The sequence below is a fragment of the Quercus lobata genome, chromosome 3 (assembly GCF_001633185.2).
Source record: "Quercus lobata isolate SW786 chromosome 3, ValleyOak3.0 Primary Assembly, whole genome shotgun sequence".
Lineage (NCBI taxonomy): Eukaryota > Viridiplantae > Streptophyta > Magnoliopsida > Fagales > Fagaceae > Quercus > Quercus lobata.
The window spans coordinates 29,354,127-29,377,152 of NC_044906.1; the positions used below are offsets into that span (position 1 = coordinate 29,354,127).

Here is a 23,026-nt window from a genome sequence, read left to right on the forward strand (position 1 = left end):
TGAAATATGCCGGTGGTACAAGAGTTTTTCATTTTAGAAAAAGGACTTAAGGTCTATTTAGAAATAACTTATTTAATTTTTTATTGAAAATTTTTTATTGGAAGTGTGATAAAGTATACATGTACTTTGAAAATGTGAGAAAAAGTAATAAATAATGAGGTTCTAAAAAACTATACATAAAAACTAAAATAAAAAACGTATCTTATAAGCTCTTGGTCAAACAAACATTTTAATATTGTTCATTTACTCAAAAATTATTTTAATTCCCTAATTTTGAAAATTTGTCATTTTATTCTAATAATTTTGCCCAAAAGTCAATTATTCTTTCAAGTTGATCCTTTTGAGTTATTTTTGGACAAAGTTACCAAATTAAATGAGTATTTAAATAAGTAAAATGAATTTTGAGCAAACTTATTGGATTAAAAGACCAGCTTCAAGCTGCTTATATACTTAGTCGAAGTGGTGGCTATCAAAAATTTCCCCAAATATGAAGTAATATTGGAATCTAACTAAAGAAAAACCAAATGGAAGAGATAAGTATATTCAATATCTTATCCTTCTTTCATCCATAGTATTTGAGAAATCTCTTTTGCCTTTGAGCCGGTAAGGATTATTATTTTACTTTAAAAAAAAGGCCAGGTAAAGGATTAGAGGAAAATAAGCTTGAAGTCCTAGCAGCTAGCTCTGCCATTCAAGGTCATTTGGTTAGAGGGATTTTAGGGGAGATAGAAAATGAGGGGAAAAAAGTAGAGAGAAAATGATTTTTTTTGAGGTGTTTGATTGGAGCATAGTTGTTGGTATCGTATCGTGTACAAAAAGTTTCATATCGTAAGGACGTATTGTAATTACTCATGAATCGTTTGATACATAGATGTGTATCATATGAATTGTATCGTATCAGTGAATCGTACGATAGGTACAATACATAGACATGGGGATTTAAAATGGGTTTTTTGTTAAAATTTGTGGTTTTATTTGATTTAAACAAGTTGTTATACTTTTTTAACAAAAAATTATTAGTTGTTATATTTTTTTAACAAAAAATTATTAGGAAACTTAATTGAGTTGTCCATGAGTTTTTTTTTTTTTTTTTTCCTACAAAACTTAAACTATACTCATAACACTCACTTTCATATGTGCAACTTTATCTTCTATGCTCTTAATAATGTATTATATGAAAATCTAATTATTTTTTATTTTGTTATTATTATGAGTCTAAAAATCTAGAATTCCAAGAAAAAATTATTAGTATAAAACAAAAAAAAAAAAAGGTAAATGTTGATAATAATGAAGAAATTATCTGTAAAATAATAATTTTGCAAGATGTTGAACATGATGATAACATTGACTTATATGGAGTTGATTAGCCAAGATGATGAAAATATATTATTATTTTGGTTCATATATCATTTATTATCACTTATGAGTTTAATCAATTTGAACATGCATGTTATAAACATAAGTTAATTTGATTTATTTAGTTATCTTTGTTAAATTTTATTACATAAGTAATGATTAAATTGGCCATTAGTTGAAAATATTTCGAATTTATAATGAATATACTTTTTATATATGTATATCTATTATTATTTTATAATTTTATTAGGTATTTGTGTATCTTACGATACACAATATAGAAAAATTAAAAATTGATTCACGATACGATTCACGATTCAACAATTATGGATTGGAGTGATTTGGGAGAGGAAAACTAGTGGGACCCCAATGTTTTCTCATCGGACCCACCAAAACTCAATCTTCCTAAATTGACTGAAAACAAGGAGCAAAATTCCTTGGTGCTTTAGACAAAATTTCTTAGTAGCAACGTTCATTCAAACGTTTTGGCTTCTTTGTACTTTTTTTTTTTTGGGGGGTCTTTTTCTTATGTTCAGAATCATTCGTTTCCTTCTTTTTTTTTTTTTTTTTTTGGGTTATTGTTTAGAAAACAATTTTGGGTTCTTGAATTTCTTGTGGTTTTTTATTATTTTTTTTTTTAAAATTGAGTGTACATTCATACATAATTTTTTATTAAAAGTATAATGTATTACTTTTTATTTTATTTAATAGAGACATGGTGGTAAATTTATTTAAACTCCATTTTAAATCCTTTCAATTTTCTTCTCAACAAATTTTTTTTTTCCATCCACCCATTTTTTCACCCCTCCAATCAAACACAAATGAGGAAAACTAAAATCTCTTCTATCCTTCCAATTTTCCATCCCAACAAAACAAACCCTTAATCTTTTGGGCTTAAGGTATAATTATAAAGAGTATTGCATGTTTAACCTAATCTAGTTACTAGCTAGACGCAAACCAAGTGAGCCATATTTTTCACCGATTCTCTCTTTAATTTCTTCCAATTCAATGTGGAGTGATTGGTGTTAAAAGAGGTCTTGATTATTTTTGGGACTTAGTCGTAAGTGTTTTTCTTTTTTTTTTTCTTTTTTCAATTCAATAGATGAAAAATGAGAATTTAAACTCCAAACGTTTTTTATTGAAAATAGTTGTAGGTATCAACTAAACTACAATACTCTTGACACAATTGTATGATTTGACGGTAGCAAAATCCTTTTCTTTTTTTAACTTAAATTATTTGTATCAATGGACCCATGTTAAAAAAATTAAAATTAAAAAATTAAAAAAATAAAAAATAAAAAATAAAAAGAAGAAAAAAAGAAGAAGATATCAATGAAGAAGTGCTAGCCCACCTCACCTTCAACAAAAACTCAAGAGGGAATAGATGACGAGATGGCCAATGGGCCTTAGGCATTAAAAAAGAGGTAGCCCAAAATGTTAAATTATGGACTAAGATAATAGGGCCAAAATGGCCCATTAGCATTAATTTTTGAAATATTTAGCAACAGAGCACTGTTTCGGAAATAATTAGGGAAATACCACTTTTTCGGGCCTTATAGTGGCGTTTTCCTGCAAAAATTTTTTATAAGTCCCATAACAGGTTCAAGGGGCCCTATAGTGGCGTTTTTAAGCCCTATAGTGACGTTTTTGGGCCCTATAGCGGCGTTTTCCTGCAAAATTTTTTTACAAGTCCCATAACAGGTTCAAGGGGCCCTATTGTGGCGTTTTTAAGCCCTATAGTGACGTTTTTGGGCCCTATAGCGGCGTTTTCCTGCAAAATTTTTTTTATAAGTCCCCATAATAGGTTCAAGGGGCCCTATAGTGGCGTTTTTTAAGCCCTATAGTGACGTTTTCGGGCCCTATAGCGGCGTTCTCGGAAAAAGTGGTATTTCTCTAATTATTTCCGAAACAGTGCTCTGTTGCTAAATATTTCAAAAATTAATGCTAATGGGCCATTTTGGCCAAGATAATAGACTGTCTCGGAGTATAGTAAAAAGCCCAAACAACAAAAGGAGCAAATAAATGGTTAATATCTGATGATAGAGCAAGATGTCGAGATTCATAATTAAAAAATAATAAATAAAAAATATACACAACTTTTATCACAACTCCCCATGTGGCTGATTGTGATCGGTAGAGAAAAAATTATGGATCCATATGAAAATCACATATAGCTAATTATAACCTTCCATGTAAGAGAATTGTAATAAAAATTATACATTTATTTGTGGTACTAGAAGAACTTAGACATTTAAAATTTTCCATGACACTTGGAGAGTCACCTTAATTGGATCAAGTGCTGCGGGATGCAAAGAAGAAGGCAAAGGAGGAATGGTTTAGGTCCTATAGGAGATCTTCTAATGATGTGATAGTCTCCGCTTCGAAAAACTTTTGGTCATGAGGACTGTCAAATTAATAATGGTGCAGCGAAATTGAAAACCTGTTTATTGAAAGATAGATGAAGAGAACCTTACAAGAGATATGGTTTCTTCTACATTCTTATAGAACGAAGGGCTACTAAAAGGACGACAAAATGAATACAAATTTTGGAATGTAACCTCTTCGCTTGAACTTTACTTTTGTCCATCATCTTAATTTGCTACCAAATACGGAGGAAAAAATAAATCAAGATAAAAGAGAGCTAAGGAGTAGTGTCATGGAGGAAAACTATAATCAGATTTGCACTTGTATTCTAATAGAACCAGTCAAATTATAATTAAGGTTCCTCGTAGTGACTTATATAATCTAGTTCGGCCTAGTAAACACGCAATATAAAACTCAATATACGCTCACATTATACACACCTATCCAATTCAATCAATATAATCCAACTATCACAAGAAACCTTGGCGTGATGCAGCATTCCCTTAGGCTCAACTCAACCCAATGTTTTATATTGGAACAATACGATGAAGGAAGATAAGTTTAGAGGAAAGCCAAGGACCAAACATGCCAGGAGGTTGCATTTCTTGAACTACCTTGTCCTCTTTTTCTTCTTCTTCTACTTCTATTTATTTATTTTTATTTTTTTGTGTGTATGTGTGCACGTGTGAGATTTTTAGGGCCTGTTTGGTTAGAAAGATTTTAGAGATGATAGAAAATAATTTTCATTAGTATTTAGTTGGACAAAAGAGATGAGAAAAAATTGGTAGAGGCAAAGTATTTTCTCACCGAGTTTATCAAAATGTTATCTCCTCAATTTGCGGTCAAATGACAAAACTTCCCTGTCCTTCTCACGTGCTGGTTGTTCCTTCTTTCTTTTCTTTTTTTCTTTTCTTGGGAGTGATACATCACTCTTGTTTTTTTTGGTTTGGTTAGTAGGGCGTTTTGCTCTACTTCTTTTTTTATTCTTTTCTTTGGTTTAACTAAACATGGTGTTTTTTTTTTAAGAACTTTTCTTTTTTCTAGGCATGATTTTTCTTTTTTAATAAACTTGGGTGATTGCTTTTATTTTTTTGGTTGTTTGCCTTTTCTTTTTTCTTTTTTCTTTTTTCTTTTTTCTTTTTTTTTAAAAAAAAATTGGCCAACATTTTTTAATAAAGGCATATGAGTAAATTTATACAAAATCATTTTTTTATTCTTCCATTTTTCTTTTCAACTGAAAAAAAAAAAAAAAATCATCCCTCAACTTTTCCACCTCCAATTAAAACACAAGCAAAGGCGGAACTAGGGGGATCGAGAGGCTGGAGGGGGCAATTGCCCCCCTAACCTCACCGAAACCCACACCCCCTTAATATATATATATATATATATATATCTTTCTATATTTGCTTTGTATATGTTTCTATTTACTTTATAGTTTATATTCTGCAACTCTACATGTAATTGTGTTACAGGGCTGTCACTCTTGGCTCCACTTGTAATGTACTTTTCTTGGCTGATGATTAGTAAGAGGTTCATTATATTCCCCTAAAAAATCATTTTTACTAATAATAGCTTTGACATGAAATTTTATTTTGAAAATATTTCAAACTTGTCTAATATAATGAAGAGAAAAATTCTTATATTTACTCTATGTAGTCTTGAATTTTTTTTTTTTTTTTAAATGGTATTTTATCATAGCATCTCTAACCAATATGCCAAAAATTTTATGTTGCTTTCTTTAATTCTTCTGTAATGCTTTTACGATAAACACAATATAGGATAGAATTAATAAACATCAATACTTTTATAATTTAAAAATAAAAAAACGGCATACAATCTATTTTTTAAAAATCTAATGTTATGCACAAGGAAAAAAAAAAAGAAACAACTTAACACTTACATTATATTTTATATGCTAATCAAATTGTTTGATTAATGAGTTAAGTATTTTCTTAATTATACTAGTTTAAAAAAAATTGAAATTAATTTTGCCTTCAACTCTCTTTTTTCATCTTGCCACCACCCCCCCCCCAAAAAAAAAAAAAAAAAAAAAAAAAAAAAAAAAACTAATCCTAGCTCTGCCACTGAACACAAGTGAGGAAAACTTCTATACATCCTCCAACTTTTTTAACTACACAACCAAATTGATCCTTAGTTGTAAGCCATGCACGGCCAAAAGAAAAAGTAGAGATGAATATGTGATCTAGTGCAAATTTTGTCATAATAATAGTAAGGACTTAAGAGAGCGTGCACTTAAAAAATGAGAATTTACAAAAGATTTTTTCCCCTAAAATATACTCATTGCATGTATTTTTCTTTTGTAAGAGAATAAAATTAATTAGCTAAGCATACAAGCATGAAGCCAAGAGTTCAAATAATTGAGAAGCAATTTTTGAAGCATTTTAACAAGTCAAATATATGTGCAAATATTGATATGAAAATATTCAGATCAATCTTGGTATTTTGGTCATATCTTCTTACACTGATGTCAGATTAACCTAATTTTTATGGCCACGAAAAGAAGACTCGAAGATCTACAATTTCATGATCTACCAAAACTTCATAATCAACTATTTTTTAGGTCAAAACTGACCTAAAAGTTGATCTATTACTAAAAATCGGGAATTGTGATATTTTTTATTTATGTTTTGGGAGAATGTGTTTTAGGATTCATTTGGTTAGGTGGATTTGAGAGAGAGAGAGAGACACAGAGAGAGAGAGAGAATGATAATTTTGTGTGTTTGGTTAGGAGAGAAAGGGGGGGACAAAAAACTAGTTAGGCCCAAGAGTTTTCTTCCCTAGCCCTCCAAAGTATAATCTCTTCAAAATGGCGAGAAAATTGGGAGAAAAAATGGGACTACCATTTTGGACAAATTTTTCTCTGTTCAACGTTCTAGCTTTTTTCTTTTGGCTTTTGTTTCTCCTTTATTTTTCATCAAAATTGTCCCCTTTGCAACCTCATATGGCTTCTGTCTCTTTTATTTTGGACAAAATTGTCCTCTAGACAACTATCTCTCTTCTTCTTCATCTTTTTTTTTCTTTTTCTTTTTTTCCTTTTTTGTGTTCATCTTCTTCTTTTTTATCTGTTTTGGAGTTAATATTTACTCATTACAAAGTGTCTCAACCATTTATCTTTCATTTCATTTCCATGCAATTATGTAAATATCTCAATTGTTTCCTTAAAACTCACAACAAACAATTAAACCAATATTGTCTTAATTTTAATATTTTTTTTACAAAAAAAAAATAAAAGATTTAAAAAATAGTTCAAGTCACGGGTCGAGTTGGGTTGACCCACAAAAAAAGGTCGGGTCACGGGTCAACCTGCTTTTGCTTCGAGTCAAAAAATTCGGGGATGGGTCAAGTCGGGTTGGGTCAGTAAATTCTAACCCATTTTGCCATGTCAACCTTCTTGGGGAGTGACCTTCAAAAGGTGCACAGCTGTGAATATGACTGTTTTGATTTCATCCCAAACGATGCAACCTTGGAATCAGGTGCTATAAAAAAAATGAATAGTAAGAGCATTTATATCAAGACATACAAAAATTTCTATCTATTTTAATATAAAAACTTAGTTTTTTTATTTTACACAACCATTTCAGCTTATCTATTCTACACTTTATTTTATTTAAATAATAATTTTTTATTCTTTTATTATTAATTTTATCTTCTTTTTATATCTTGCCTCTCAGCTCTCTTCTCAAGTCTCTCTTCTCTCAGCTCTCTCTCATCCCAAACCCACAAAAATTCACATGGTTTTCCTCTCTCCTCTCTCATTTCATCCATTCACACAAAGTCACCTTCTTTCTTTCTCTGAAGAATTTCACTCATTTCCCTCAAATTTTCTCTCTCCTATGTGCTCTCTCTCACACAAATCCACAACCTCCACATCTCTCTATTCATCGCTGAAATTCCAACCTCTTCTTCAAAATGGCCATTCAAGGCATACACGATGACAATGATGAATTGAGTTTGACTTTGGGTTTGGATCAATGGGCTTGAGTTGATTTTCTATTTATTTTTTATTTGATTTTAGATCGATTTTTTAATTGAATTATCATGTAATGTAATGAGTTGTAGTGGTGGTAGTTGGGTGGTGCTAGGTTGCAATGGTGGTTAAAAAAGCTAGGTTGCAGTCTTTGAGTTAGCTATATAACTTCATTTTTTTATTAGGATTGCAGACCTTCATAGTTCATACATATCAAACATGCAATACTTTAATTAATGTCATCATAACATTTTTTTGAAGTTGAAAAGGAAAAAAAAAAAGTACAATGCTAAAATATACTTCAAACTGAAACATTATAGACACACTATATTTTCATAGACATGTATCTACTAAAATTATTTAAAAAAAAAAAAAACTACATGTTTCCCCTTCTTGATTCATTTTATTACCTTCTTAAGCTCTTGATGAACCGTTCCAACTTTCTTATGACCAAGTTGTGCCCTATAACAAACCCAATTATCAACCCACATCCATATCCCATCATTATGACTACCCAATCAAATTTACTTGGAAAATTTGAAACTTCATCTTGTTTGGAATTTGGTGGTGGCTATGTCAACGTCTCAAAAGTTTTGCATTTCTTGTTTAGAGGGCTACCACACAATTCTGGGTTTCCCAAATATGAATTATTTAGAAATGTGGAGAATTGTTGACCTTGTGGAATAGGTCCCATGAGATGGTTATTTTAGACATTAAAGAACTCAAGGAATGTGAGTTGCAATAATTGATGAGGAATCTCTCCTACAAGCTTGTTTTGAGAAAGGTCTAAAGATTTAAGCTCAATTAAGTTCCCCAAGGATGGTGAGATATGACCGATAAGAATGTTGTTGGATAAGTTGAGCAAATGCAACCCCTTCAAATTTCCAATGACTTCTAAAATTTCTCCTTCAAATTTATTGCTTGAGAGATCAATGGTTGTAAGATGATTTTGGATCTTTCTATATGGTGTCTTGATGCCATTGTTTGTTATATCTAGGGAGTAAACAAAAGATGATTCCCATGAGAAATGTTTTGATGTTACTGTTGTGAGTGTAACTGTGGACAATTGATTTTTCCACCCCGTGTTTCAAGGGGTGTCGTTGCACATTAGGTCCTTGGCGATGTGACTCATGTGTGATTGTGGATTTAAAGTGGAGTATATGTGTGTGTGGCCCTTTTTCATATTTTTATTTTAGTAATCACCACCAACCATTGGTTTTGTATTAGGTGTGATTGGTCACCTAGATATCTAATTTATTTTAGGTTACCTAATTAACTAAACCAAATTTTAAAGGTCCATTAATTAAGGTAAATCAAAAGTCTTTGAACCAAAGATTTGAGACTCAAAAGTTTGGTTACGTGTAGAGAACGTGTTAGGCACCCCACAATGCCTATTCAAAGGATAGTACCTTATTTTAATTTATTCCCAATGTTAACATTTTATAAAGAAATGGAACACTTGGCATTTTTGATTTTTTGAAAAGGTTTTAGTAAACAATATACATACATACACACACACATATATGTATGTATATCTATATATATGTGTGTGTGTGTGTGTAAAAATTTACGTAATAAGTATCATGTGAATCCTCTTAATATATAAAGATAACTAGCGTGTGAATACTAAAGCAATACAAAAATAAACCAAAAAAAAAAGGAGGAGAAGGTTGGAAGAATAGCACCTTGTTGTCATCCCCCACTTTCTCATTTTTTGTTCATGCAAAAAATATGACAAGAAAATCTTGTTAGCGTCAAATATGTTAGAGACAAATGTAAGCTTGTTGGGTGTTCAAAGACTCAAGGAAATGAGGCTTGAACACAAAACCCACAAACTACCCCTATTCTAAGGAAAGACTTGAAAAAAAAAAAAAAAGGACTACCACGTTAACTTTTATTATTTTTGAAGGAAAAAACACATTTTTGGGAAGCAAACATAACATTTTTTTGTTAAAAGGGTTTCAAGAAAACATTTTCTTTTTGAAGGAAAACATTTTTTGATGTATGTTAATAAAATAAAATAAAATAACTTTTTTGAATAAAGAAAAGGAATCTTTGAAAACACCTTTCTTTTTTTCTTTTTCTTTTTAAGTTTCGGGTTCCCCTAAAAAAGGATTTTTTTTAACAGATTTTATTTTGTTTTAAAAAAAAGTTTCGGACAACAATTTTTTTTTAAAAGAAAACAGATTTTTTTGCAGTTAAAAAGGTTTTAAAAACAATTTTCATATTATTTTTTAAAACAGATTTTTTGACTTTGAAAAACAGTTTTTAGAAAACAGTTTTTTTTAATGGAAAAAACCAGTTTTGAAAGCAGATTTTTTTTACTTGGAAAAGAGTTTTTTTTTTTTTTTTTTTTAACTGTTTAGAAAAACAGATTTTTATACAGAAAAATTTTTTTTTTTTTTGTCCAGAAAACAGTTTGAAAAAAAATGTTTTTATCTTTTACAGAAAACATTTTTTATTTAATACAGAAAACAGTCTTTATCTTTTACAGAAAACTGTTTTTATTATTTTCCAGGAAAACAGTTTTGGAAAACAGATTTTTTTTTTTTTTTTAAACAGTTTAAAAAAAAAGTTTTTATAAATTTAAAAAAAAAAAAAAAAGATTTGAAAACAGATTTCTTTATGAGGAAAAACTAAAAAAAAAAAAAAAAGATTTCTTTGATTAAAAAAAAAAAAAAAAAAACAGCTTGTGTGCTTGTCTTTTATTGTTGTTGGTGTAATTGGTAGTCAAGTTTGAGTGAGAGTTGAAAAAAGTGGACTAATAAAGAGGCTCCTCTATCCTCATATTGCCTTTTAGTAATGTACAGAAAAAGAGAAAAAGAGAAAGAGACATCAAGGACGGAACCAAGATTTGAATTTGGGGGGCAAGCATAACCAAAAAAAAAAGGTTTTGCAAGTGTTGATTTTAGCTGACCAAAAAAATGCATATACATCATAATATCATATTTGTGGATGTATTCTAATATTAATTTTTAGGAATTTATCCTATGTAACAATTCAAATTATTTCTTGACTTGCAAAGTCAAGAATCTTTACCCTATATAAAAATTAATTTTTTATTTTTATTTTTCTTTCCAATATTTATTTCTTTAGTTTAAATTTTTAAATTAAAAAAAAAAAAAAAAAAAAAAAAAAAAAACCCACAAGCCACAACAATATTATTATTAGAAATTTATTAACACAATAAAGTTACAACAAAATTAATGGATATAAGGTAGTATACTACTACATTCATTTTAAGATAACTTTATGAATATAAGGTAGTATATACTATATGATCAGTCCAAAAGGTATGGTTAATGTGTGCCCTAAGGGCACACATTAACCATCCATTTTGGGAAAAAATTTATGGGGAATTGAAAAAGCTATCAAAACAATTAATTATTTTTTCGTTTTTTCATAAAAAGTTTCATAAAATGGTTTACTAATATATACCCTAAAGGCACACATTAATAAATCCCAAAAAAAAAAAAAAATTTAAGTGCACGTGGCTTTATGTTGGCCACAAGAACCACAATGAGTTGTAGCCATCTTTGCCACAATCTCCAAGGTGCCTTTGTCAATCATCATTTTGCAAAATAGAGAGAAGGCATGCACTGAAGTCTGAAGGTTGTGAAGTTAGGAAAAAAAAAATAGAAGAAGAAGAAAGCAGCAGAGATGCAGCTGATCAAAGAAGAAGATGATGGTGGTGGTGCTACACTAAAGGATTGTTTTGCTAAGGAATTGTCATTTGTACTTATCTTGTTGGTAATTTTTTTTTTCTATACTAGATTTGTGATTGTCTAAAGGTTTTTTTTTAATTATCCAGGTTTATGAATTGTTTTGTTGGTTTGTCTAATGAATTTTCTTGATATTTTTAGGGGCAACGCAGCAAAAGGACGGTTTGATTAAAACAATTTGGGAAATTTCATGGGTCAATTTGTAAAAATATTTGGGGAGGGTGGCAAGTATATACAATTTAGGGTCAAAAGTTAAAAATTTTGTATACCATATACATACTACTAGTTAATTTTTCAAAATCTGAGGGGGCCATGGCCCCCCGGCCCAAGTGTAATTCCGTCTCTTAATGAAAGTAAGAATTTTGGAAAGCATGGATTAGAAAAATAATTGTAACAAATTAAAAGATGCAGAATATATACGAGGGCATGCATTTTTTATCTTTCATTGGATAGTATGACTTAATGGAATTGATAAATAAAAGTGAGATTTGATGTTGAAAAACCAACTCATGGGTCCATTGATAAAAACAAACAAAGAAAATAATGTATAAAAGGTTTTCTTTTGCAACCATCAAAATCTTTCAAGTGGGTCCTGAAACAACGAAGACCACTTCTAAACGCGCAAATATCTGTCCAAGAATGCAAGAATACCCTGCTTTGACTTGACTGGCGCATTTAGTGGACTAGCTAGCTAGACTAGGTTAAACATAAAGTTAATTAAGTGGTACTTAAAATTAGTTTTTCTTTTAACGAATTTAAATAATTAAAAGGGATAATTACACATTATCCACCTGTGGTTTATCTTGAATTCTAAGTGCCTACCCGTGGTTTGAACTTTGACACTTTATCCACCTGTGATTATCTCCGTCTATGTGCCGTGTGCCCACCTCTCCCTCACCGTTACTCTAACATAGGAAATAGATCAAAGTCACTCCCATCCAGATCAAAACACTCACTTTTCCAAAAACCACTCAGTCACTCTCATCCGACTTGCTCACCAAAAATCACTCAAAATCACTCACTCACTCACTCACTCCCATCGTTCATGCAAACCGAACCGAGATAGACAGCTTCTCCATTCAGCTATGGCAAGAAGACTCGCTCATGGGTATCGCGCTTCGCTTCACTTGACTGGGAGTTGAAAGCTTGAGGTCGTGCATGCAAACCGATTTGAGGAAGATTAAGATTATTGCTGTTCTGTTCAGCCATTGCAGGTAGATTAGGATTTTGCGTTTTAATCTTTGAAATCTAGGGTTCTGAATTAGGTCTTAAAATGCCGGTGGATTTTAAAATGCCGGTGCCGGTGGTGGGTTTTAAAAACTCATTTTTGCCGGTGGTGGGTTTTAAAATGCCCAGTGATAATTATATTTCTTTCTTCCTCACTTAATATGCATGGTCACTTTGTTAAAATTCCTGTGGGTTTTAAAATTGGGTAGTCTTTCTTCCAAATTCTATCTTCCAAATTCGGTTCTTGCTTAACCACGGAACTGGTTTATATCTGCATTTTCTTATTACTGGCTTAACAATTATGAATATATATCTGCATTTTCTTATTACTTTAAAATACAGGTCTGTGGCCCATCAACGTTTTTAACAATGTGGTTGTAGCATGAGTAGTTGTTACTAAATTTAGATGAGTTGATTCTTGCCACTCGTAACAGATTTGTTGGTCTATAAGCTTGTAACAAATTTTTGCTATGTCTTCATCAACTGGCAATGGCTCTACAACTAGTGGTTTCTACCGTGCCGGAGATAGTCATTTATGTACCCTTGAGAATTGTGCCCGAAGAACAAGTCGAAAAGCTGGTAACTATGGAAGAAGATTCGTTGGTTGTAGTCAATTTAATGTAAGTAACAATTACATTGTTGTATTTGAATTGAGTTGAATTGAATTATTAGTTGTGATTAATTGTGAACTGTGAAATTAATTGTTATAATTGTAATGCTCAGGTTGGTCCTAAATGTGGCTTCTTTCAGTGGGTGGATAACAAAACTTGTAAGAGTGACCGTGAAAGGATAAGTATGCTTGAGAATGAATTGCAGCTTGCAAATCAGAGAGAAATGACAACTAAGAAAATGGAAGAAAGATGTAACCGGAGGGAAAGAGAAACTCATGAGCTTTATGTAGAAATTAGAGAGAAACTTAAAAGAGTTAGAGAGAGTGAGAGATTGTACAAGATGGCATTAGTTTTGTCATGGTTATTTTTCATTTTTGTAATGTTGTTGTTGTGTTTTGCCTCAGTGAACAATAATGTAAGAGCGAGGAACCTTAATCTGCCATGATGCTTGGTGGGATGTTGAAATGTTATTGGGTAATTGAAATGGAAAGTGTTGTTTTTGTGCAAATATTGTTTAGTATAATTTTTTTATTCCTTTTTACTTCATCCTATGATTGATATATATTGGCACATTGTGTTATGTAGAAATGTTAATAACATAATAACTTGAATGGAACATGTTGGTTCAATATATACACCTGTGTCAATGCACAGCTGCCTATAAATGGAACATGTTTTACACATATACATGATTTGTTGCACACCTGCCTATAAATGGAACATGTTTTACACAGACACAGGATTTGTTGTGTGAATACATACACCTGTGTAAATCCACCAAAAGAACAAGACAAGAAAAACAGAGTCCACCAAAAGCACAAGACAAGCACAACACAAGAAAATACTTTATCCTATTTCAATGCACATTAACATTAATAAAAGTGAAGAGTCACTGAGCACATCCTGTGACTTCACAAAATAAAAGAAGAGCAACCTATTCAGTGACTTTACAAAATAAAAGTGGAGACATTAACAAAGTTTTATGTCACATGCATACAAAATTGCCAACATTGTTTTTGGCATATCCTGTGACTTTACACATCTTCCAATTAAAACCCACCAACTAGTCCACTAGTGCTCAGACATACACATTTCCAACCAAAATTGCCAATATTGTTTTTGACACTTGACATATACATTAAACAAGTGAACTATAACAAAAAAGTTGTTGAAACTTTAACATCTTCCAAGTTGTCATTTACTACTTTAGGTGCCCTTGCCAGCTGCATTCTTGCCCTTGCCAGCTGCATTCTTGCCCTTTCCACCAACTGGTTGAAACTTTCTGCCTTTAAACCCCCTAGCAGATGCACTTGGCTGCATAACCAAAATCCAACAGTTAGCAAGATGATCCAACAATAGCAAGTAAGAGGAAAAAAATAAACAAAATAGAACAAGCCAAAGGTGCCTGAGATGGTAAAGAATCCCATGTCTCTCTAGGGGTATGGAAGCTTGGTTGTGAGGATGAAGAGAACCAGTTAGCCTTAGATCTAGTTGCAGGTTGAGTTGCAGCCTCAGATCTATTGTTTGATGCAGGTTGAGATGCAGTTTGACCAAAAGCACTGTATGAACTCTGAGATCTAGTACTTGGTGGCTGAGATGCAGTTTGAGGTGTTGCAGTCTGCTTTGTTTTTGTAGATTTACTGCCTTGTGCCTACAAAGAGGGTAGTACAAGTTACATACACACGAAATACTTGAGGAAATGAATATAATTCAAAGCATGGAAATACTTACAGCTGCTGATTTAGCAAGTCTATCTCTTCTCTGCCATGGAGTTTCACCAGTGATGCCTGCCTTGCACCCTCTTGCATTATGTCCTTCTTTCTTGCACTTCCCACACTTGATTGTCTTGTTCATCCTAGAAACTCTATAAGGGTTCCTTGACTCTTCAGGATCTCTTTTTCTTTGCTTTGGTGGTCTGCCAGGTGGTTTATATACATGAGGAGCAACAGGAGCAGGTTGGTTAGTCTTAACCCACTCAGACTGGCCAGGCATTGGCTGTATTATCTCTTTGTATGTTTCAGCAAATGTCTCTTTTAAGTAACAAGGATGCACATAGTCCTCCACTTTCTCCAGGTTCTTAACAATAGCAGAGATCCCATGTTTGCAGGGAAGTCCTGTCAAATCCCAAATCCTACAGCTGCATGCTTTCTTAGCCAAGTCAACCACATGTCTCTCACGACCATTATCAACCTCATACATGAAGCTGCCTGCTGGAGTAGCACTGAAAGGTATAGATTCATGTTTTAACCTCTCTAATTTGTCTTGAATATTAGGACAAACTTTTCCAGTGTATTTTGCTATACCTCTCATCTTTTTGTATTGGTTGGTCATGAGCCTAACTCTAATCCACTCCAACATTGCTAAAATTGGCTTATCCCTAGCTTCTAAAATCATGGCATTAAAAGACTCACTCAAGTTATTAGCTAAACAATCACACAAAACTCTACTACTAAAGTGAGACTTAGACCATTGTGCAGGGTTGATGTTAGCAAGATACTCCCATGCCTTGACATCCAAATCCTTCATTTCCTGCATTCTTCTCTCAAACTCCCTGACTGTTGTGGCTCCAACACATCTCCATAGTGCATCCTTCAACTCCAAGCCCTTATGATCCACTTTGAAATTATTATAGATATGCTTCACACAATATCTATGCTCACAAGTTGGGAACAGCATCTCAATTGCAAGTATAAGGCCCTTATACAAGTTACAAAACAGAACAAGTAAATATGTTAGTACAATTGTTACAAAACAGCATCTTTGTTACAAAACAGCATCTCAGAAATTATTGAACTTTAAAAATGTCTACTAAATATGTTAGTACAATTATAGGTCATACCTTTTGTCTATCACTGATGAAGACCAGATTAAGTTGCTCTGGATCCCCAATGTCATCTAAAAACTGGTGCAGAAACTATACCCATGAATCTTTGTTTTCTTGCTCAACAACAGCAAATGCAACTGGGAAAATATTGTCATTTGCATCTCTAGCTACGGCAGAAAGTATTTGCCCCCCAAATCTGCCTTTCAAGTGGCACCCATCTAAACCAATAATTGGTCTACAACCTCCCAAAAACCCTACTTTTTGTGCATTATACCTAATATACATTCTCTTAAATTTCGGCTGTGCATTTTCATCTTCCATTTCAGTTTGCAAAATAACCCTACTTCCTTTATCAGTCAATCTTATCATCTCTGCATAATCCCTAAGTTTCCCATATTGCAGCTGTTCATCCCCAGTAACCAAGTTAGTAGCTTTCCTTTTTGCCCTATACACTTGACTGTAACTTATGTCAACTTCAAGTGCTTGCTTCACATGATGTTGAACACCAGCCACTTTCCAATTGGGGTTTTTGTCAAACTCCTGCATAAACTTCTTTGCAACATAAGTTGAAGTCACTTGGCTGTGTTTGAAGGATCTAGGGCAAGTGCACTCCGGATTGAATGTTTTTATTTGGAATGTCAACTCTTCAGGTAGTTGAGATGCATAACACCTCCATCCACATTCATTGATACAATAAACTGATATCTTCTTCTTCTCATTCAGCTTGAACTTGATATTTACTGGCTTCTTTATCGCATATTCCCTCAATGCCTCCCTAAATACTTTAGAGTTTGGAAACTTCATTCCTTTTCTTAACTCTGGCTTTCTCATGTCAGTTTGGACATTAAACTCAGGTTCTTTTGCAGCTGGTGCTGGCTGATCATCATCAAACCCTACTAGACTTTCCATGTCATCTTCAAGAGGTGGGTCAATCCATTCACCCTCTTCAAGAGGTGGGTCAATTGTCAGCTGCAGTATTCCTATGTGGGGCTGCATCCTTATGGGTAGATGACCCATCATCTCCTTCAGAGGGCCTATGTGGGGCTGCAAGTGTAGATGGCCCATCATCTCCTTCAGAGGGCCTATGTGGGGTTGCACGTGTAGATGGCCCATCATCTCCTTCAGAGGGCCTATGTGGGGCTGCATGTGTAGATGGCCCATCATCTACATTTCCAAAAACATCATTATCAAAATCTGGCCCCTCAAACCCTTCCTCTAACCAATCAGAATCACCTCCTTCAGCATCCACATTACCTCCCTCTTGCACCTCATGCACATCATCATCACTCTCACCCACCTCATGCACATCATCATCATCATTTGCTACTTCCTCATTACCAAATGGTTGTTCAACAGCAAGTGGCTCCTCACCACCCTCAACATATAGTGTTATCTTATCTGTAAGCCATGCAGCATGGATCTCACACATATAAACAACATCATCATCTTCATTTATAAGCCTTAACCCTTGCTCCAAATTACCTCCAGGAATAAGATAATGATATCTACTTGTACTAAGTGTCCCCACATCACAACAAATATCTTGTATTTCAAAATAACTAAGTCTATCTGGGTCAACATTATCAACAAAAGAAGTACTACCTCCTAAATATACCAAATCTGGGTTCCACACAAACTGTCCACCATGATGAATCTCAAAATTGAATACTAAGTCAGCCCTCTGCATGTAAAACACAACAGAATAAATGAAGATGATAAAACTTATAAATGAAAGATGATCAAAGCCTTAAAGCATACATATAAAAATGAGGCATCTAATTCTATTGTTAATAAAGACTCAATACCTATATGGATAAGAGTAGTAATAAGAGCAGCACCATTAGTTAACTGGTCGATTATTATCACAAACTTATTTCAAAATAGAATTGAGCAAACAAGAGAACTCAGAATGCAGTTGGACTTATTTTAAAATGCATATATAACCATCCAGCTTATATCATAATTGACTGAATAATTATTTCAATAAAATCATGAGCATTATTCAACTTTTAAAGGGAATGGAGGGTTTTTAGTTCACTGGTCCATTAGTTCACTGGTCAAATTCATAATTAGTTCACTGGTCCATTAGACACTAACTATAACATGCTGTCCACAACAAACTCAACCAGTAACATTCTAATTAATCTGAAAATCAGAACCAATGATCAATTTGGTAACAGAAGCAGTAAATCAAACTGATTTCAAATTGACAGAAGCAGTAACCAATGATCAAACTGATTTCAATTTGGTAACATTCCACAAAAACAATTAAACAATACAAATCACGGCAGAGAGAAAGCCTACAACAGAACAATCATGAGCATGATCGGGTGAGGGAGAGGCGGGTAATACTAAACAGAACAATCATCAAAGCCTACAACATAAAAAAATGAGGAGCAACTGTAAAAACAAAATTGGGTTTCAGCTGGAAATTTCTCCGACTCTGTAAAAAAATTAAAAAATGGGTTTTTAAAACCCACCACCGGCATTTTAAGACCCAATTTAGAACCCTAGATTTCAAAGATTAAAACGCAAAATCCTAATCTACCTGCAACGGCTGAACAGAACAGAGGCAATAATCTTGATCCTCCTCAAATCGGTTTGCATGCACGACCTCAAGCTTTCAAATCCCAGTCAAGTGAAGCGAAGCGCGATACCCAGGAGTGAGTCTTCCTGCCACAGCTGAACGGAGAAGCCGTCTTCGTCGGTTCGGTTTGCATGAACGATGGGAGTGAGTGAGTGAGTGAGTGATTTTGAGTGATTCTTAGGAGTGACACTCAGTGATTTTTGGTGAGCAAGAGTGACCGAATGGGAATGGGAGTGACTTTTCAACTATTTCTTACGTTAACGGTGAAGGGGGAGTGAGTGAGTGATTTTGAGTGATTTTTGAGAGTGACACTAAGTGATTTCTAGTGAGTAAGCGGGATGAGAGTGACTGAATAGTTTTTGGAAAAGTGAGTGTTTTGATCTGGATCGGAGTGACCTTTGATCTATTTCCTATGTTAGAGTAACGGTGAGGGAGAGGTGGGCACACGGCACATAGACGGAGATAATCACAGGTGGGTAAAGTGTCAAAGTTCAAACCACGGGTAGGCACTTAGAATTCGAGGTAAACCACAGGTGGGTAATGTGTAATTATCCCTAATTAAAAAATGTTAATTTGTTGATAGCTTTACGACGTGTATATGCGTTTTGATAGCATTCTCATTGTGCTGTTACATAAGAACATCTATAGTAGTGGAGTTAAAAATATAGCTATTTAGCTCCACAAAAAATTATTTTATCTATTTTACTTGCACACATGCTGTAACAGTAGATCTATTCTAACTTTCAACACAATAAAATAATATAAACATCACAATAAAATAATATATCTACTACAATAAAATAATATATCCACTCTAATAAAATAATACATGCTACAAAAAAAAAAAACACCACAAACGGCACAATCCACAACCACTGCCAAAGAACAACCACCCACAACCACCCAACAACAACTAGTAAGCCAAGACCACCCACAACTACTGCCAAAAATCCAATAGATCTGAGCTTGATTTTCAAACCAAAAGTGTTGAGCTAACACCCCAGACCACCATCAAACCCACCATCTAAGCTTGATCAAGAGAGAAGACCAGCCATCGCCATCGTCATCGCCAAGCACCCCAGACCACCATCAAACCCACCATCTGAGCTTGATCGAGAGAGAGAAGACCAGCCATCACCATCGCCATCGCCGAGCACCCCAGACCACCATCAAACCCACCATCTGAGCTTGATTGAGAGAGAGAAGACCAGCCATCGCCATCGCCATCACCGATCACGCCGTCGTCCACCCACTAACCCACGCCATCGCCGATCACGCGAAAAGAAGAGAGAAAAGATAGCGAAGAGATAGAGAAGGATGAGAGAGGGTTGAGACTCTTGAGTCTGACAAAAAGAAAGAGAAGGAAGAGAGAGAGAGAGAAAGAATATTTTAATGGAAAAGAGAGAGAAAAGTTAAATAATTTTTTTTTTTTTTTTTTAGCTTAGCGCTACAGTGCACATCTATAAATGGATGTGCACTGTAGCTGAACAGGTAAAAATTTTGCTTTTGCCTCCACTTCTGCAACATAGTTTTTAGGGGTCTGAGGAGTTAAAAATACCAATATAGCTTTTAGCATCTTTGCTGTGGATGCTCTAAATATGTCATTTTGACACATTAAAAAAGTTACTTTATTATTTTAACACATCATTTTATAATATACCCTACATTATATGTTCTATTCTTCAATTTCATATATTAAAATAATATATACAACACATTAAAATAATATCTAACTAAAATTGCCACCACAACCATAGCACCACCGCCCACAACCACAAACACAAACACAACACATTAGAATTCATCCCAAATCTCACACCCACAATTGGTTAAATTACAATATTATCTTAATTTTAGTAGGTATTATCACATCTATTTTATGCTTGTTTCCATACTTACACATAAATATGATAATTTACAAGTTTTTTTTATAAAAAAATTTACTCATTACTTGTAGTTTTATTTTGTATGAGATTAAAACTAATTAGCTAATCATGTAGGCATGTGGCCAAGAGAATCCAAGGATTAAGATCAATTGCAAAATGATTTTTTGAAGCATTTTAACAAATCAAGGATGTGTGGAGTCTATTCAAAGATATTTTGTCCTGTGTAAACTCTTTTCACAATATTTCTTTCTCTCATGTAATTCGGCAAGGTAATGCAGTTACACATGCTTTAGCCTAGAGAGTAAGACTTTCTTTTCCATTACAAATATGGTTGGAGTTTGTTCTACCAGATATTTTGTCTTTTGTTTTGTCTGACTTTTCTATTCATGAATAATAATGCAGCAAGTATTTATTTCTCCAAAAAAAAAAAAAATGTGTAGAAATATAAAAGGCAAGAGAAAATTTCTTTCAAGCCAAAATTGGAAAAAATCTTGATATGAAAATATTTTGACCAATCATATTTTTCATGCTCCACTCTACACTTCACCAATAAAAACTTGTCACATGTCTACCTATTTAATTAAATCCTACTATTATGATTTTTTTTTAACTACCTATAATAAAATAAAATAAAATAAAAACCCAAACACCACCCTACCACCACCATCAATTTTGGTCGGCGCCACCCTCCATGTTGCCAGTCATGGCAATCACTATCATCTAATCTACACCACTGCCGGATATCCAGGCCAATCTCACTTTCCCTCACCAACCACCATCCCTCCACACAAAAAACCCAATTGGTATGGAACTACCATCATATAAAGATAGAGATTAAAAGGTTAATAAAAATAAATATAAATAGATCAACATCTCTAGCTAACAAATTTGGACCACCATCCACCACCTCCAACCAATTCCAACTTTAAAAAAATAAATAAAATTATTATAAAAAAAATAAATTAAAAAAAAAAAACCAACACATCCCCACTAGTCACCACCACTCTTCTCTGGCGCCACCAAAAAGAGATCACAACGCCATGATGGAGGTGTTGTCATCACGATCTCTTCTTGATGGTGCCAAAGAAGGGTGGTGGGCAATGTATTGGATTTTTTATTGATTTTTGGACAATGGTTGGAGCCTGGAGGTGGTGGATATGGCTGGCTAAAGGTGGTAATTGGCTATCAATGGCGTCAACAATTTCCCTCTAGTGGCGTCGGCAAAGGTTGGTGATGGTGGCTAGTGGGAATGGACTGGTACTTATTTGAGTTTTTTTTTTAATTAAAAACATAAATAAGTAAAGGCATAAGATTAGATTTTATTTAAATAGGTATGCATGTAGCAAGTTTATATTGTTGGAGTATAGAATAGAACAAGAAAAATATGACAGAAGATTTGGACTTGATTCTTACGATCACAAAAAGAAGACTCAAAGATCTACAATTTTGTAGTTTACCAAAATTTCAGAATCGTTAGTTTTAAGATCAAATTGACTTGAAAGTTGGCCCACCACTGAAAAATGGGAATTGATATTTTTATTTTCGTTTTTTTAGGAGTGTGCTTTAGGATTTTGGAGGATACAAATACAAGTATGATACAAATTTTATATAGGTGTAAGATTTTTTAATTCCTATATGCGTTCCGTCATACCAATAATTATCCTTATATATGCGAGAAATGATGAGGCCATTCTCATTTGAGGAGGGCCCTAGTCGTGTCCCTCACACATGAAATCCACTCGCACGTGAAACTGTGAAAGGGACAGAGTTCCCCCCTTTTCCCCTATATATATATATATATATATATATATATATATATACCCTGTTATTATCACAACATTTCCACAGTTCTCAGCTTCCTCTTCTATAAACTCACAGACTATTTGTCTTCCATTGTTTTTCTCGACCAAGGAAAACGTGATGTTCCTTTTGAGGGTCAGAGGAAGAATTGTAGGTGGTCAGCCATCGATCATGATAAAGGGTTCACTCCTCAATACAAGCCCAATCTTTTGGCCAAGGCTTACAACTAAAAGTCTCAAAATACATTAAACAAGAAAAACAAATTCAAATCAAAGGGGGTTGAGTTATAGAAATATTGCAACCTCCTGGCAAGTCTGGTATATGGCTTTCTTTTGTCTTAATCTTTTGGTTTGTTTTCATTGCAAAACCAAAAGGCTAAGGTTTAAGAAAGGCCACCCCATGGTAAGTCTGATCCTTGGCTCGAACACTTTTCTTTTTCTCTTTTCCCTCTATATCTTTTAGCTCCATGCATTTGGTTGAAAATAACATGGACAAAGGTAAAGCAAAATCTAAGTTGCAAGTTAAATTCCAAATTTTGTCTTTTTTCTTTCTTTCTTTTTTTTCCTTCTGAACAACTATGAAAAAAAATAGCAACATCTTAATTTGTAATCCTTTGTTCTCCAAGAATGTAGAAGAAACCATATCCCGTGTAAGCTTTTAA

General features: G+C 33.4%; 1 protein-coding gene across 1 annotated transcript; it reads right to left on the reverse strand.

Moving 5' to 3' along the window:
- Nucleotides 1-15,153: 15,153 nt before the first annotated feature.
- On the reverse strand, nucleotides 15,154-17,001 carry LOC115980695. The gene is made up of 3 exons (XM_031102920.1): nucleotides 16,189-17,001; nucleotides 15,240-15,965; nucleotides 15,154-15,183 (listed from the first exon to the last, which is right to left on the reverse strand). The coding sequence occupies exons 1-3, from the start codon at nucleotides 16,999-17,001 to the stop codon at nucleotides 15,154-15,156; spliced, it is 1,569 nt and encodes a 522-aa protein (XP_030958780.1).
- Between the last annotated feature and the right edge of the window lie 6,025 nt (nucleotides 17,002-23,026).